The sequence below is a fragment of the Rhamphochromis sp. 'chilingali' genome (genome assembly GCF_963969265.1).
Source record: "Rhamphochromis sp. 'chilingali' genome assembly, chromosome: 19".
Taxonomy (NCBI): Eukaryota; Metazoa; Chordata; class Actinopteri; order Cichliformes; family Cichlidae; genus Rhamphochromis; species Rhamphochromis sp. 'chilingali'.
The window spans coordinates 23,740,578-23,759,823 of record NC_137946.1 but is presented as its reverse complement, the minus strand read 5'-3'; the positions used below and the strand labels follow the sequence as shown (position 1 = coordinate 23,759,823).

The following is a 19,246-nucleotide window of genomic DNA, read 5'->3' as shown; positions in this document are numbered from 1 at the left end:
GATGTACATTACTATAATATGTGTTACACACATGAGCAACTCCCTGCCAAAGAGCAGCAATTTAGAACTGTACAATATTGATAGATATCCGAGTGGAAAATCAGAAATCCTTGTGTCCGGGCACGACAACACAACAACCATTCCACAGATAAAACAGAAAAAACATATTAGCATCTACAGAGCTGTAACTGCATGAGCAGGGGGCTTGGAAAAAGGAATCTGCTCTGTGTTGTTTAACATAGAATTACAAGCACGATATACAAGTATGTGTCTTTGTGTGTGCACATATACACAAACGATTCCTTTACATATCAGTAGGCGCCATCTTTTCATAAATCACAGCTCTGCCATTTCCATTTTCTAGCGTAAAGATGGAGGCGCATATATACAGACATCTTGGCGGCAGTCATATGGAGTGCGGATGTGTAATATCTAATCCCACCTTATCTCCCCTAGACTGATCGTCACCTTGTCTCACCCCATCATATTGTTTTTCTCTTCTGTGAGTGATACATACCAGCACCTTGCCAGGTACATGTGCTCCTTGACGAAGACCGATCCTGAGAGCAGGATGTACCAACAGGTAGCAATGGTGTCTGGGCTGCAAGAGAGAGAAAGAGCACGTGTCAAACCCAGTGGAAATGGTTTAGTATTGAAGGCTGACGTGTACACCATGTGAACCTTCAACATCATTTCAGAGCTTTTGTTACATTCACGAATACAAATTAATTAAATTGGTGCGTTTTGAAGGTAAGTGGATTGGTTTTCCCTGGACTCTTCAAATGGGCTTGGCAGTTTTTGGTTTTTACTTTGGTTTTCTAAGTTCTTCAGTTAAGGGCAGAGGCTCGTTCAGTACATGAAGTACTTCACGGAGTTGTGCCAGAAGAGCATAAAGTCTGAAGGTTTTTAAACCTCCGGCAATACTTGTAGAATTTGAATGACCTGTTTCAGCTTGTGGCCTTCACTGGGGTTGTTATAAGACATCACAGAAAGCATTTAAATAGCATAGAGAGTAGGACAAAAATATAAACTTCATATGTATCCTATAGAAAGGAGAAGCTTTAAAAAAAAAAATTGAAAAAAAAAGAGAGAGATCTCAAATTAAAAGTCTACAATTTTGGAGATTTGCCTCTTCAAAAAAAAAAGTATAAAAGCTATTTCAATGGGGAATAATTCTAATGCAGACATCATATGACAAGTCATCAGTCATGTTGGCTAAACAGTGAAGAACCAAGGCTGTCCTGCACAAGCTTGTACAGTTTTGCTAATTTTTATGAAAGGGTGAGCTAAGACAACTTGTATATTTATGGCTAAAAATAAAAAATTTGAAGTCATGACACTTGAGGAACTTTTCCCCCCGCAAGGCTTTGAAAACTGCAGGAGTGTTGTCTACAGAACTCAAGAGTGAGAGCATATAAAGCACAGTTGCACTTTGAATGCTAAACGCTGAATTGTGCATTAGCATCAATGTATTCTTAGGAAGTCAAGTGTTATAGAATCATAATAATGTGGCATGGCTGTGAGATGGAGATAATCCATTAACATCAGGACTGGCAAGTCTGACAATCGTGTCTGCCATTTACAAAAGCTGCAATATAGAGTTATTTCACCTAAAAATAAACACATCTCAAATATGTGCTGTGTGACTTTCCATGCTGTTCCACGCACACTGTATATATGATATCCAATAACGCCAAACACAAGACTAATTAACTCCGCAATAACGGGGTGCTCGTGTCAGCAGCAAGCGTAGATGCAGTCATAGATGAAGAGGGGAGTCAGGGGATAAAACACAGTATCTGTGCCTGTGGGTGTGAATATGAAAGAAGAGAGTAGAAAAAAACAGAGAGAGAGAAAGCACTGTTTGAAGAGTGCAGATGAAAAGATGCCCCACTGAGTGAAGAATTATAAAAACATAAAACACACGACAGTCTGATGTACGATATACATTTAAAACAAGAATTTCTGCAAATGTCTTTGATTATATTTATTTATAACATTTTAATTAGACATTTTTCATCTGCAAGTGGTGACTATGGAAAATTAATAAGCTGGAGTTTATATTCAAAAAAGAAAACTGCTATAAAAAAGTAATTTATACAGAAAACTCAGCTTAACAAAAAAAAATGGTTAGATAAAAATTGCAGGCTGGCTAGACTGAAAAAACAAAACAAACAAACCTCAATGATAAAATAATTTTTAAATGTCCTACTCTGTGGCCCAAAATTTGTTTACATAATAAGAGCATGGATCATGTGTTCACTGTAAAGCACCTTGGTACAAATGCATGCAGTCAGGTTTTCAGCATTAATTAGCCAAACTTATCATGTCAGCTTCTGTCTGAATCAAGCAAATTTAGATATGAGCAACACCAACCAATGTGTGATCACTTTCAGTTTTAAGCAGATTACACACATCCCCTGGTGGAAGGCAACTTGTCTCCAAACAACTGTGATCAGACTTGACTGGCTACAATCAGTTTCAGACAGGTTGCTGAAGTTTGCAAATAAATGCTGCTTAATTTCTAAATGCAGACAGACTGCCAACACATTGTAGCTATTGTGGGTCAGTCAGTGATAATTTTTCTTTCTTTTTTTTTTTTTTTTATTACTTTTATTTTTAAGTTCTTTTTTGTTGTTACTACACCCCCCCCCCCCCTTTATAATGTTTAAAGAAAAACAATAAAAAGAAAGTATCAAAAAAATAATAATTGCACATCTGCAATGTGTGTGTTTGCAATTGGACACTCGACGCAACTGGTTGCCAACTGATTGCCAACTGATTGTATTCTACTTATATTAATATGCAAAAGTCAAGGTTGGCAAGCAATTTTGCAGTGAAATTCCCACCCTGCAGCAAATCATTATGGCTCTGATTCATATATATGAGGTTAGAAGGCAATTCTCATGTTCTCATATTATCAGAAACAGACTGCATGCAATTGCCAACTTGACTCCATTCAATGTTATATTGATAACACAATAACTCGGTCTTGTTGCAGTTTTAGGGCCATCTTGTTGTCTTCAAAGCCACTTTGAAGACAGCGATTGGCTGTCAGAGACCTGCTCCCTGTCTCTGAAGCAACCATTTCAAAAGCAACAAGACTGCAAGTTAATTGAACACGTTTGCAATAATTCTGGCCATGCCACCGTTTCCCCTACTGTAACTGTTGCATTAGTCTTTCTGAACAGCCTTGGATTCAACTTTCACTTGAATCTGCACAGGGCCAGAAAATTATTATGGATCTGCTTTTATGCGTTTTCTTTTTATCTTTGTGCAGCTCATAGTCTTCATGAGCCTCACTATTTCCCCAACACAAGCTTGGGGAGATCTGGTACATTTGATGCATTTTGTGTAACTGGAGCGGATCTCTTTGTACTACAGAGGAAGCAAGAATGGCCAATGCGGTACAAAAAAAAAACAAGGAGAGAGTGTGACACAGAAGCTTAGAAAACAACAGTGGTTCATATTGTTTGCTTTATTTCATGGTAAATTGAGTTTTGTCCCCTGAAGAAACCTCGAGCATTTTTAATAATTTTCTGGCCCCGTTGATTTAATTCGAGAGACAATCGGCAAATTGGACAAAAAGAATCATTTGGGGTGTGTGTGTGTGTGTGTGTGTGTGTGTGTGTGTAAGTAACAGAAGACTAATTGGACATGGTCTGGGTTAAGGCACTTACGACAAGCCTCTGGTAGAGAGGCAATGGAGTGTATCAGAGAGAGAGTGTTTTGTGTATTTATTTGGTGCTAAATGAAACCACAGGGTGCTTAATGTGATTCCGGTGAGCATGAAAATACATTAATAACAGGTGAAGGTTAGCCCTCATCCTTTCATTTGTCTCTGTCCTCCCTCCATCTTTCACACTTCCTCTACATTCCTCTCCTGCTTTGCACTCATTCACTCCTGCCTTCAATTCATTTGTCATCTCCCTTCCCTCTTGACATTGCTATCCCTTCCTCCTTCTTAGCATATTTACCTCTTGTTTTCTTGCCTTCTCGGCATGCACTCCTCAAATTTTAATATAACTCCTTAAAGCTTTTTGTTTACTCTTTGCTACTCCCTCCTCTTCTCATCACCTCTGTTCATTACGCTGTGAACTCTGTCCTCATTTAATCATCCTGTTACCTCTGCTTTCACGAGCCTCTTGTTCATCTCATTTGTTTTCTCTCCTCCTACTTCTCCAGCTTTCCCATAAATCCACCTTGTATATGATGCTCAAGTTGTATTAACCATCAGCCTCAACCACTGCAGTATTTATTTCTACACAACGCCATGACAGGAAATAAAAAATGTTTAAAAAAAAAATGAAAGAGGGCAGGCTGTCGGCGATTGGTGTTTTAAATCTGGATAATAAAAAACTAGAAAAAAGGAGGAGAAGCATTTAGCTTTTCGTCATATAATGTTTATGTGCTGTGCTAATGGGCCCCAGTGCACCTGTTTAAAGGAACTGTTATTCTAGGCCAGTGGTTTTCAGCAGTTGAACCAAAACCTTGAAACTGAGATGTGCAAACACTGCCTACCACTACCAGCATCTTTACACTGAAAAACCTTTTTCTGAGTAGCCATGAAGTGTAAATGTTAAGTATTCTATAAATGTGAAACACAGTAGAAGACAATCACATAGAAGAGTGCATGAACTCAGCAGATCATAGCTCTTGATAGTCACGTGAGAGCAAAGATGGAGAGGTAAACAACAGCATTTCCTGATAAGAGCGAGAATATGTACTTACTAGAACAGGATGTGGTTAGCCTCATGTTTTTCATACCTGGCAGACGTGCACATCGACCTGAGAGAGAAAGAAACAGGTGTAAACATTTTCTCAATTTAAAACCTCAGCTTAGACTTTTCTGGCTCTTCCAATCCATCGTTGCATCCACACGTATTTCTCAGGCAGCAACAAGTTCCCAGATTTCCGGCACAATTACTACTGGCTGCCAGCGTAAAATGTTAAGGTGACCCGCTTCTCTAAAGCACAACTCTGCACCTGGTCAGTGAAACTTGGTGTTTATACATTCAAGCCACATATGCCTTATCTTGAAAACTGGATAGTCTCTTAGATGGCTATGTGAGTCTCTGCATGTCCCTGAAACTCACACACTTACAAGCTGCCCCAGAAAGTGGTTTTAACCACAGTCAACCTAAAATCCCTAGAAGGGAAATGAAATTATTTTTAATCTTTTTTTCTTAAAGTTTGGGATTTTCTTTTACTTTAGCATAACAGACATTTATCAGGATCAACTGCTCAATTTCTGTCAATTAACAAAGATCTAGAGCCTTTTAAATTACATGGGCCGATCGTGTGGGTTCGTGGATGTCTTCCTCTTCAAAGGACCATCGTGAATTAGGTTAAGGAGTTGAGGAATCAGAATCACTTTTCAATGCACTTCCTGCTTAACCTGTATCAAACTAGCAAGAAAAACATTTAAGCTTGTTTGGTATCAGTAAAGGAAGCTTGACTTGAAGTTGGTATGAAAGGTGGCCAGGATGGGGAAAACCCATCTTGGGAAAAAAAAAAAAAAAAAAAGACATTTGCAGAAACAATGTGTAAAAACCTGTTTTAACAATTCAATGCAACTGACGTAAAACGTAGGGCTAAAGCCTACTATTAAGGTAATGTTATATTCTGAAACTGGGACTGGCTCCTCACCTGTCAGCGTTGAGTGAAACTTGATGTTATTTATTTAAGTTTGGAGGTAAAATGGAAGTGGCTCACCTTAGCTGGTGTTCTCTAAGGTGTGAGAGAACATCCATGTGGTACAGGTGGCAGTAGATGGTATGCAGGTCCTGGAAATGATGTAAATGAAACCATTACTGAGGATTATCTCACATTTCCACATACACGAGAGTTAAAAACTATTTCCGCAGACTATGACGTGGCACGTGCGATCTAGTGACAAAAAAGTTTGTACTGTACTTTCAAACGATTTACAGTGTATTAAAGAACAAGTCTGTGTAAACTGCAAACTGCAGGGACGGTGCTTGAGAATCGAAAGCTTTTTAAAAGATTAGCTCATTGTTTAGAGTGAGTATAAATGGTGTAAATCACATCTAGTGCTGTGATTTGACGGAAGCCACTTGAACTACGCCAAACGCTGTCCGTCAAACTGACGCTCTGCAACCAAACAGACAGGCGTAATACTTGTGTTTGCACATGACAGCACTGAGACACCCAGATATATCTTACCACAGCCTAAAAATAGAACTCCATCAGACCAGCTGACAAAACATTAAGAGTGTGTGTGTGTGTGTGTGTGTGTGTGTGTGTGTGTGTGTGTGTGTGTGTAGGAGCAGCTTCTGTGGGTCAGGACACAGTTTTCTGGTTAGATACACATAGATATAGATATACTTCTATTCAGAACCCTGAATAGAAATCTATGGAAGAGTTATGCAACGGCAGAGGTGAGTAAGATTTCAGCTGTATTCTGACAGACATACAGGCTTGTAAATAGTAAAAAAAAAATGCACATAAGTGTACTTATTGCACTTCCTGACTTCCTTTTATCCAAAACATCAATTAGCATGGAATTTGCTTGCTGCTCCGGGTGGGTTAGCAAAATGAGCAGAGATGTTGATGATGTTTGGACTGACGCTTTGAATAAACCTGTAATGTTGTACAACTTTATTAGTAGAAGTAGAAGTACAGGGGGAAAATGCCTAAAGCTTATTTTCAGCAACATTTCCACACTCAGTTGAATTCTGTTCCTTTCAATTCTATTGTATTTATATAGCGTAGGTAAAGGCCCTACAATAATACCCCAACAACCAGAGGTCCCCCTATGGTGACAGTGGGAAGGAAAAACTCCCCTTTAACAAAAGACATACAGTGGAAGAAAGGCAGCTTTTTACTCATTTTATCAGGTTTGACTGCAGATTTTATGTCCACGTGACATTAAATGAAAAAAAGGTTTTATCCCAATCGTTTGGTTGGTCTTGTTGGCCTAAATCCCAAATGGCTCCTGAGTCATTGGTAGTCGCCAGTACCAAGACAATTCCTGGCAGCATGAATGCTTCGACAAGGACTTTGTGTACAAGCATCTCTAAATTTCTCCACTAAACATTAGGCCACACAAAAACAGTGTAAAATGATAGCTCACTGCCACCTCAGGGCAAAGCTAAAACACAGCTGCAGTTCAGTGAGGATACTCACACACAAAAAAACCGGGACAGCTTCAAAGCCCCAATCTAATCTACAGTAATAATCTAACAGGTCAACAGAGAACAAAAAACGAATGCACTGTTTTGTCTCACTCCTGTTTTTTTTCTCTCCAGTCAGCGATGTTCTGTGAAGCAAAACTTTTATGCATGCATCTTAAAGTAAATCCTCTCCAAAATAAATGCAGATATTATGATATTTTACAATGTAAAAATCGCACGATGAACACTGAAAGGTGTTTATGTTACATCAAATAGTGACGACACTGTAAATCTGAGCAGACTGAACATTACAGTTTTGTGAGCAGATTAACAGACAGTGCTGAATCATCATAGTAACAACACAACAGAGACAAAGACCAAAAGCGGAAGGAGTATAGTTCTTTTGAAAGAATACTGTAGTCTCTGGTGTGTGCCGGTAAATTGAGTCAAGCAGTGGGAGCCAGCGGAAGCACGGAACAACACTGGGGAATGGGGAGGCTTCAATGCGATGGGCCAAAACACTGCTGATGTGTTGTTAGCTCGGTCTATCACAGGAAGGAAGGAAGGAAGGTCTGGGTGAAAGAGATGGAAGAGGAGAGAGAAAGCGAGCAAAAGGAGAGAGGGAGGGAGGGAGGGAGGGAGAGAAGGGGAGCCAGACAAAAGGAAAAGACCAGCAGAGGAAGGCTGAAACAAGAGGGGGGGCAGAAGTTCTGAGACGAGAGGTTATGTGATAAACTGTATCAGGTGAATCCCTGTCTGCAAGCTTTGTCCCATGCACGTTCTGAATTATTGCAGTAAAAACCATTCAATAACTTGTCACCAGTAATGTCTGAAATAAATATAATACAATCTGCTTCCTCTACTGCTTACTGTGTGAATGCCTGACATCTGGAAATGTCTCAAGGTTGTTAGGAGACCCCTGCCTAACCTGGGGCAATCCAAGGGCTTAAATCGGGTACCTACATTTGATCCATAATATGATGTCATCAAATCATGTTGAATTCTCTCAGGGTGGTTTTAGCAACATCAGACAGACGAACCTGGCAGAATACATCCTCCAGCCAAATGACCTTCAGATAAGAGTTGCCCAGTTCTGCAACACCCATCCATTAAATATGATATATATTTTACATTTTGGTAAAAAAAAAAAAAAAAAAAAAAAAAAGTAGACCCACCAGTTGCATGTTTGCCAGTTTGGCTATCACTGGTTGATTAACTGTGCTTAAAATACTCATGGGTCAAAACCTGGCATTCACAATCTCCCCTGAGGAGAAACACAGTTATCTCCGTCTGAGAGGAAAATTGTGATGGACAGAGGGCTTGACCTGGAAAGCCATTTACAGGGAGAGTTGAAACCTCCATTTACTGAGAGACAGTGAGCGGACAGCAGACATGGAAAAGCCTAGATCACAGCAGTGAGAAAGTGGAACTGTATTGACTTCAAATCACAGTTAACTGGGTTAGTGAGCACAACAAACTGCTGCAGTAAGCACTGCTGTCATGCTGCTGAGCATGCGTGTGTGTACGTACAGCAGGAGTGTGTATGTTAGGACATACAGCCCTGAGGCGCTAGCTACGAGCCAAGCCTCAATACCCACCTCACCCCTGCTTGATAATGACTTCCTCGGTTACGCCTTAATACCATTAAATGCATAATAATGTGCCCTGCATATTAATTTGGGAATATTTTTGCTATTGCAGAAGAACCCACCCAGATGATAGCAGATTTCTTTGAAGTCTTCCTCCACTTCAAAACATTTTTTTAAAGTGTTATACATAAGTTCTACTGAAAGGATTTTCCCCCATTTATCTGTAAGGAAGGGAAAAGTACAAAAAAGTATTTTTATATATAATGGATAGCGTTTGGTAGATTTTACAAGGTAAGATAAGAAGCTGAATTAAATTCAAAGATGTGTAAACTTTGTGGAAGCTGTTAGATTTTCTTCTTAGTCTTACTAAATGCTGGTAGAATCCCAGAGACAAAGGCTTACAGCTCAGCAAAATGTAGTCCCTGGGTCATCGGAAGATTCGGTTAAGTCCATCGAAACTCCGTAATGATAAATGCGCTGGGTTAGTTTTCTGTTGTAAAGCTCATCTGGACACCTCGCATTTATTTACAAACAGCCTTATTACACTGGACACTGAGTCTTCTACTACTACTAGTAATACTCACAGCCATGAAACTAAATGCCCTTGATTCATTCATGATTGTATTGATTAGTGTAAACCAGGTCATCAATAGACCCAGAAAGATAGATAGAATGCATCCGCATGTCTGAGGATGCGATCTCCGCTTTGCAGTTTTAGCCTGTGGACTCCCAGAGACACAAAAGTAATGCGATTACTGGCAATCTCTCTCCATGCTCTCAGTATGCACATACACTGCATTCCTCTGAACTCAGGCTATGATGTGCCTGAACAACAAAAACAAAAAACAACAATCGCTCAATTTTAAATCTATGGTCGCAGCAGATGGCTGCTCCTCCCTGAGCTTGGTTCTGCCAGAGGTTTCTTCCTGTTTAAGTTTTTCCTTCCCTCAGTCGCAAAGCGCTTTATCAACGAGTGTTGTTTGATTTTTGGCATTTTCTCTGTAATATTGTAGGGCCTTCACCTTACAATCTAAAGCACCTTAAGGCAACTGCTGCTGTGATTTGGGAACATAGTAATAAAACCAAATTCAATTGAACATTCAAAATGATTAAAAAAAAAAGCCCCTTTGAAAAAAAATCTTGTTTAATATGGAAAAGATTCAAGTTCAGCCCACAGCGATTGTTCTAATAATATTGGCTTTTCCTTACCGGTTTTCACATGCAACCCTCAAAGCTATATCCCACGTGGCTTGTAGCTTTGCTGTTTTTGCCGTGTCCTCCCACATGACACCACAGGGCAGCGGTGCAAACCTCATCAGTGACTTCTGACCTCTGTCCTGGCCTCCCTAGAGGCTCCTACAGTGTGGCCTGATGACCCCATCTGTGATTAAGACATCGCCATCTCAGCGGAAACATCCATTAACTCATCCCCAGCTGAGACTGCAGTCTTTCATTCAAACCTGCCTGACGTAGTCAAAATAAGACGCTGGAAAACACGGAAACCATCCGAGTTCCTCTGGATTATACACCATCTGAATTACGTGACAGGCTCAAATCACTTTTTTAATCAAAACGATGCTATGATTATACATGTGTTGTCTAATATTCCCATTCATTCATGTTCCATAATCTCCACCGTCTCACTACATTTACCGACCACCTTGCCCACGTCTACATGTCTAAATGCATCGAGTTGCTTTTGTGTGATTGGCTGATTTAACATTTGTGTTTAAAAGCAGCTGAACAGGTCCAACTAAACACTAGTATTAGTATTAGAGGTTCAGAGGAATGATTTTAATGCACAGCTGTAATGGGAAGTCCATTTTCCATATTTTATTTGACACTTTGCATGCCTTCAAAGCACTTATTAAGAAGCAGTTTTTCAAAGATACTAAAAATCCACTCTTTGATGATCCAAGCTCTCCAACTGGCTGCAGAAATGAGCAGCTGTATGACTTTTAAACTAACAATAGGACAAATAGAGCTGACCCACAGAGCTAATCACTGATGCACGGCACTCTGCACTTGACCTGCTTGTGTAAGGGTGTGCACAGACGTGTTTCAATCAGGCATCTACAGTGCTGCTGCTGCCACCTTCTGGCAGAACGCCTCAGCACTGACTAGACTTGGTTCAACAGATACTGCACATCTCCCCAGATTGAAACTAGTCTGAGAAGGATTAGTTAGATCCTCCCAGATGTCAAAAGAGCCGTTTGATGTTAATGAAGATGTTGCTTGATTATTTCATTATATTACAGCAGTAGAGAATAAGTGAAACCAGCTTGTTCCAGGCCATGATGTTATGTGTAACGCCGACATAGATAGACCCCGACTATCTGCTCAAATCTTTTGAGGCTATTTAAACCACACATTACAGTGACAGTAGGTATTTGTAACCCAGACAGGAAATTAACATTTTGACATGCGGCTGAATAAAGTATGTCTCACATATGAACAAGCTGCGACAGAACTGGAGCCAGTCATACAAAAGCAAGTTGTTGCAGGACTCTGCAGAGGCCCTGTGGTGTCCAACCCACCACGTTTCTCCTGTCTTATCAACAGATGGCCCATTAACACAGAATCCATTATATGCATTCACTCCCACGCGGCAAAGAAAATGCAGGCAATATAGGAAAGAAAAAAAAGAAGCTTCAGACTCTTTCCTGATGAGGCGTGTTTTATATGCCTAAAGCTGAAAAAAAAAAAACTGATAACATGCAAAGTAGCTGGTGTGACCGTGTGGGGGTAAGTAAACTATTCCAAACATTTTTCTGAGGTTAAGATTCTTTCGCTAAATGTCACTTTTCAGGGGGAAGCGGGTCTTTGCTCCCAGCAGCGGCTGCCTCTGTAAAGGATTCAATCAGCCACCAGCCCACCCTCGCCTCCGCCAGAATGTACAGTATGCCGGTCGCGTCTGTCACCGACACAGAGAGGATGGTGTAGACGATACAACGCTTCCATTCAAGCTGCAAGAACAAACAGCTTAGCTAACTTTGTGCATTCAAAACCAGCCCTGAGCATTTACATTACACAGAACTCCCCAAGACTCTGTGTCAACACTGCGCCCAGATAAGGCAAAACAGTTAGAAACTAGGAGCACAAAGACGTTAGTGGGGAGTGGAATTTAATTTAATTTTTTTACATGTTTCAACACTTGAAACGGGTCAAGTCTAGTGTTCAAACAGAAGTACTCAATTTCAGTGACAGCCTTAGCAGAATTGTCAGGAGCTGCATGAGATGGTCGTTTCATGCAAGTGCTCTCCTGTAAGCTACCGTGCAATCCAAAAGCCTTGAGCTACCCATCATTTCTCTATATTTTGCCAGGAAAATGGGAAATAAGTCCAGTAATTTATTGCCTATTGTTTTGTTCACTGTCAGAAATTTCCTACTTGCACCAAAAGAGCAGCTCCCATTCACTGTCAGTGCTGTTCTTGTGTAATTTGGATACCTCAGCTTCCCCCCATTTCCCTTCCTAAAGAATGGCTTCTGACAGCCACTCTTTCTCTAGTACTGACTCTGAGGCTTCAGTGAACAGTAGATGGATCAACTCACAGGCCAAATGCCTCTCAGAGGTCCCGTGTCATGTTTTTGCTGCACTTTTTCCCTCCTCTTTTCAAAGGACACGACTTTCAGATGCTGTTCATCTGCTGTAGATGTTTTTTTAAGCCTAACACTGCTTCTTTTGTCCTTCACTTGTCCAGTTTCTTCAAAATTCTTTTTGTAAATAGGGACACCACGCTAAGACACGCCAAGTCTTTTTGGCTATCTTAGCATGGGGAATCCCCCTGTTGGTGCAAAAGTACTACATTATGCCTGTCAAACTGTTATCTTTGGCATTTTTTATAGACTTAACTAAAGACATGTGAACAAATGGGTTTCTTCGACAAGGTGCTAGAAACTAAGTCCCTTAAGATGCCAAGTTGTCTGTTATGTAAAGACAAAACTTCAATCTTTTATGTCTTAAAGCCAACTTGTGACAAATAGGTCTACTAGTTCCATTTCAGCAGATCAGCAATATCCAACATTAGGGATTTACCAAAAACTTCATGTGTCTTAACCAAAAACAGATGATCCAATTCATTTTTCAAGTACCCTGATTTTACAATACAAAAATTACGCTGCTGGTTATGATTCAGACGTATGTCAGCTATAACGGCTCTTATTGTAAGGTACTGGAGAAAGACACACGATTATTCTCGATAAAACATCAACACTTGGAATCAAATCAAACACCCAAAGCGGAGAAACTAACAAAACCTCATCCGTTGACAAATGTTTACATAGCTGCGCAATCTCCTTAGAACAAATTTAAAGGCTCAAGGCGTTAATGTTGCTAAAGCTCTGATGGTTTAAACCTGAGTGCCTGTAAGGTCAACTGTAATCCCGTGGTTATGATACCAGACTCCAGGCTGGATGGATCATGATTCATACAATGCAGAAGCTCCCCTATAATCCTAGGCTGCACTGTGCGGTGCGCCCTTATCACTGGCAGAATTGGTGCGAGGTTTCAAGCACACTTGCTCCAATTAGATCTCAAATCCCCTCTTTCTGCTCACGGCTCAGCCTCTCCTCGACTTAACAAAAGAAACTATTTTCAGGAACAAAGCCCAGTCGGAGAGAAGGGCTTGACACAGCTGGCACAAAAACAGTCAAATACCTTTTTTTTCTTTTTAAAGCTTTCTCCACAGTGTGAATCTCCAGAATTAAAACTCATACGAATCTGAAGTAAATCACTTAATGCACAACGCGAGCGTGAGCGCTGAAAACAAATACAGTGAGAGTCCTTGATCGAGAGAGTTTCCACACTATGAAAACTGAGGACTCGGGTTCATAAAAAGACTGGTGACGACAGCCGTGGTGTTGCTGACGGAGCGGGTTATGGAAACAGGCGTACGATGGGAGGAAGCGGGGACGGTGGCAGTGGAGGTTACACTATGTGTCGAATCAACAGCAAAACCTGTGGACCTAAAAACAAAACGCACAAAGTAGATATGAACACGGTGGGTTAAGTATCCCACTTTGCAGAATGGTTCACTCCGTGCCTCCTTGTAAGGATGCCACATGTGCAGCAATGCATGACCACTTTATGCAAAAGCAAGTTCACTCTGACACTTTCCAAGCACTGCACCAATAAGTTGTGACTCTGTATCCGGCTTTGCATCTCCCTTTCTTTACTCCTCCTAGAAAAGCAAGAGGTTGGATTGAGAGTCTAACCCAGAAAGCACAGCACCAGCTGCCATTTTTTCCACTTACCAGCCAAGCCAAACAGCCACACACAAAACTGCTGCCACACACAGGAACGGAAAATCTGAGCCTTTATTATAATCTTAGCTGCAGTTCTTTTTCCTTTTTTTTTTTTTTTTTTTTTTAAACGCTGAAATGAATGAAGTAGTCAGAGGAAGTTTCTTCCACGCCTGAAAAGGACTGGGGTTTTTTCCCTCTTTTTATTTTTTTGATTCTGCTCATGCTGTATTGATCATTTTTACATTTCTACCCTGTCACTACACAGTCCCTTTTTTAATGATTCTTCCTCTTGGGTTCCGATCTGGGAAATATTACCTTGGGAAAAAAATATTTTGGGGGGGGGGGCATCGACTTGATCAATTTTTTTTATTTTTTTTGGTTTTGTTCATTATAAATTATAATTCCCTACCTAGCCTTTGGGTAAGCAAAATTTCAAAGGCATCTTAAAACACCATTTAAAAAAAAGAAAAAAGACAGAAAGAAATGTTTTCCACTAGGGCTGTGCGATATGACCAAAATCTCATCCCGATATAAAACATCTATTGTCGGATAACGATATAAGTCACAAAAATTTAACATTTTCTGTAAATTCTGCGAATCTCGGGTAGCTTAAGTGTTTCCGGCCGTTTTCTTTGTGAGTATTTATAACAGGGCGTGCTGCAGGGAAAAGCCTGTTCTAACATTTGAGTCTAAGGTTTATTTTTTTAGCACGTGACGGCTCCTTTTTTGCTTCTCATCGGTAAATACTCTGCATACTCTTTCACGTGATTCAGTTTATTTTGAAAAGTCTCAACAGGATCTTGAGATTTATTGTGAAAGGTTTATGTGGAAAATAAACAAGCGGACACGTGATGGTTTTACCGTCGTTGTTGCTAACGACAATGCATAAAAACAAGCGCTTGTCCGTCCTTAGTGTGGTTATATTAAATATAAGAGAAAGAGAGAACTTTAGGAAATTAATATAGCCGCTACAGTGACCATCAAAACGATGAAAAAAATATTGCCGTAAACAGTTTATTTTGCAACAGCACGAAACAAACGATTGCGTAAAATGAAACGATAGACGTTTTTATATCATCATCCGATATATATCGTTATATCGAACAGCCCTATTTTCCACTCCCCTCTGCTACCTCTCGCTCCCTCTCATTACCAGCTCATTTTGCTCTCATCTATCATTTCCCTGTGTGGACAACAGTACAGTCTGCACCTTTGTTAAAGGCTCCCATTTACTCAGCTGTAACCATTGCTCCTTGGTTAATCCTAATTGCTGGAGCTATAAGTTTTCAAGAGTTTGAGGCTTACAGCTAAGGAGCTCTTCGTCACCTGTGGTTTTCAACCCATTTGTCTTTTAACCCCTCTCAGAGATGGCCGACGCTGCAGCCGGGCAGAGAGGTCCGGGGCTGTTCAAAGCAGCAGATGTTAGAGAGCAAGCACACGGTAGTGAGCTGAACTCTGCTGCTGAAGGTTCCTGCCAGACAACAGCCCAGCTGGCAGGCAAAGGTTGGGGGGAGGGTGAGTCGCTAAGTTTAGACAGGCGCACAAACGGATATGTGCAAACATGAACATGACGAAGCACGTAAATGAACACTGCACCTCTGGTTTTCTGTGGTAGTCGGTGTAAAATAGACAGCCACCTGGCCTAAGCGTAGCTGTCATCTGCGTGGCCTTACAGCCACAGGCGGGCTGTCATGTAGCCAAGATATGGAACCGACAGCCCAGTCTGTTCAGACAGGCAGCTCTGCTCTACTTCTCACACTCTCACTGCAGCGCCATAAATCATAAACGGACCCATGCAAGCAAAGCCCGGCGCCTTCTCCCTATTTTGGACTGCAAACACAAATAGCGCCGAGTGTCCCACAGCTCGGCTCGCTAGTTTCTGCTGGCCTGTGGGGCTTGAAAAATGTATTTCTTTTTTTGTAGGTTTGGTTTCAAAAAAGCCCCCGGAGTCGTCTACAAACCAGGTGAAATGTCAGCAAAATTTAACCACTACTAACACTCAGAAAACAGAAGTTCTTGTTTGTTTTGCTCCTGAAAGCTTTGATTCAACAGTGGTTCAACGCAATGTCAGAAATGTAGGTGCTACATATGACTAGGCTCTTAAATCTGCATTTCTTTTCTCAACCCTCCATGCCTCAGATGGGCGGTATGCAAATCAGAATTAGAAATTATCATTAATGCCTTCATTTCCTCCCGACTGGACTATTGTAATTCACTGGACATTGGCCTCAGTGTGTCATCTTTGGATCACCATCTATGCACTGGTTCCCCATGAAGTCTAGACTTCAGTTTAAGGTCTTGGTGATCACTTTCGGAGCTCCGTGTGCTTTCCTGATCACATTAGCGATTTCTTCCATCCATATACAACATACAGGTCACTGATGTTCTGACCAAAACCTGCTGGTGGTTCCTCATCCTAGACTGAAAACTAAAGGGAAATGTGCATTGGAGGTCATGGCTTCTAAACTATAGACTTGAAACTTTTAAAGACCCAGAGACTTACATGTATATGCTTGATTTTAACTAAGGGCAGCACGGTGGGCATGGAGATTAGCACTGCTGCCACACAGCAGTTTATGGCAGATTGTCCAATATGCTACTGCAGGTTTCCTTAACAGATCCTCCAAGCGCTCTCACTTCACACCTCTGCTAGATTCACTGCACTGGCTCCCTGTTAAATTTAAAATTCTGGTAGTCACCTTTAGGTCACTGCCTGGTGAAGTCCCCTCATCATCAGGATGATAATATCCCTGTGGATGAACTTGTGGCCACATTCACATATACAGTGGTTTGAATATATTTGCATGGAAGATAGTCACGTGTAAATTACATCAAAAGCCGTATCACCATAGTTACACGATCAGACCACCATCTGACTTACAGGAACACACACAAACCCCTGCCAGTCAATGGTTTTATGTCTGTATATACATAACCTGATTGACACAGTGGACTAAGTGGACTAAGCTATTTCAATGAGCACAGCGACCACAGAGGTTGGCGGGGAAAAGCTTTCTCTCACATACTCAACTCCATGTACTTCAAACTTTCTCAGGCCTTGGACAAATATGTTTTCTGCCTTAAAATCCAGGCAAGTGGGAGGGGGAAAAAAATTAGTTCAGACCACCCCGCTTACAATGAAAAACCCACCACAACACATCTGGCTTTGGTGGAACCAATATCAAGACAAGACAGAAAAAGAATCAATCCAGCACAACTAAGAACTGAAGATCAAAAACTTAGAGCAGGATCTCCTGGTGGAAGTGGAAATGATTTCATTTGCTTTTTTTTCCCCCATCTATCAACAAACAAATATATAATTAAAAGATTCTTTAAGACTTTTTAAAAGTGGCTTCAGTAGAGAAAACTTTATTTTTTGGTTAATTGGCAAGTCTGGAGGAGTGTGTATTAACATTAACATGTCACATGCCAATGAAAACAGACGCCACATCACATTTTCAAACCCTTCAGCATCAGGCGACACCACGCACACTCATCACATTATTTGATAATGGAACTTACTGTAAGCGATCAGTGAGATCACCAGAGCCTAACCTCACTTTAACAGTCTCAAAGGATTTGTTTCCATGTGTAGAGATCAATCTGTCTCTCTCTGCCTCTAACATGCCTACTTAACTACTCTGTTTGCTCTCAGCTGCTGAGTCAATAGTCCTCTCCCTCCTTTTTTTAAAGCACATTCCTCTAATCCTCCCTCCTCTGAACACACTTGTGGACATTAAGGCTGATACGATCCTTATCGATGAGCTGGACTGGGTGGATACCTACAGTTTTAACCGGAAGTTAGTTCTTATGCCATCTGGAGAAACCAGTTAGAGAGAGTTCACTGGTTACAAATTAGAGGCTACAAGTTACTATTATGGACTCTGTAAACATGTTGTTATTATCAGCCTCTGTCTTGATAATATATATGTTTAAGACTGTAACCTTTAGAAGCCAGCTGATACTGTTCCCCCCCATGAGAGCTTGAATACTGACGTCTAAATGACCCCGCTTACCTCATTGTAATAATATGTTAAGGATGACTGATTCTATGACATGATGTTAAAGTACAGTCAAATCATTAGAATCATATGCAAAGTTAATTCCTGCAAAATCTAAATAAACTTCTTTAGAAAAATCTGAAAGGTTTGATCAAATGTAAATTTGTATATGATATCCTCAAATGACTTGTGAACACCAAACATGTCACATTACGTGCAGATTTTTCCGGGTTCCCTGTGCACGCACATTTGCACCTACCCGATGAACATTAATGTGTCTGTTATGGTTCAAACTGCACTACTGTCTGATAAGAACTGAATGAGCAGCTAATAATTTATCTGATAGGGGTGTGAGGTAATTGCCAACTGCACGACTGCGGGTGAGAAACAGCAGCTCGTACAACCTCCAGGGCAAAACTGGGGTTTAAAGTATTTACAGAATTGCACAGCGAGGTCAAAAACACCCTTATTTTCGCTTTTGTTTTAAAAACAAATTTCCCAGATTTAATAGGTTTCTCGCCGACTCAAAAATGTGTTTTCAGAACCTGATTACTGCAATACTGAAGTATCACTTCCTTATACCGTGTAAGAGATTCAATCGAGAGAGAAAAAATGGGAACATCCCTCATTTCAAAGAAATTTAAGAAATTTCAAAATTAATAATGAGACATAGAAGATCAGCACCAATATGCCCAATATACACAACCCAAAGTGCAATAAAGGACGAGGGCACACAGAACAAGCATTCATTCACAGAGGTGTGATCTATTGTAACATATACCACCTTTAACGGTCTATAAGCACATTATTAATACTGTAAATTCTGATGCTTTGATAGTATTTTTTGTTAAACGACCATGCCATCAAAGCCCTTTGAACTGCATATATATTTTTTTTAATATATATTTAATGCTACAAAAAAAGAAAAGAAAAAAAAGACCCTTTTCGTATGACTTGCATTCTGATCTTAACTGAGTAAAAACTGCATGAGTCACAATGATAGTTGAACCATCAGATTGAGACACATGGGTTAAGCAACACACAATAAACTAACCAAACCAAACCACGTGTCATTATGTTTGCTTACATTTTATCATCACTTTCGACTTGTCCTCACAAGTCTTTGCAAGCGCAGTGTAGCGTACCCGCCACACCATGATGTGTAAGTGGTCTGGTTTACAAACTATTGCATCAACTCCCCCTCTTCTTAACCGCATGTTGCTCAAACGCTTGCTCATCTCATCTCCAGGTGCGTTACTGCCGAATTCCATGTGGG

At 40.6% G+C, this 19,246-nt stretch overlaps 1 protein-coding gene across 2 annotated transcripts in view; it reads right to left on the bottom strand.

Moving 5' to 3' along the window:
• Positions 1-19,246, bottom strand: part of rapgef6 (Rap guanine nucleotide exchange factor (GEF) 6) — a 136,185-nt gene that overhangs the window by 98,750 nt on the left and 18,189 nt on the right. For both annotated transcript variants that reach the window (XM_080867145.1, XM_080867146.1), the window contains exons 2-4: positions 5,716-5,786; positions 4,732-4,788; positions 518-601 (exon numbers count right to left, since the gene is read on the bottom strand). In XM_080867145.1, the coding sequence (XP_080723271.1) occupies positions 518-601; positions 4,732-4,788; positions 5,716-5,786 (212 nt within the window). The remainder of the gene's footprint in view (positions 1-517; positions 602-4,731; positions 4,789-5,715; positions 5,787-19,246) is intronic.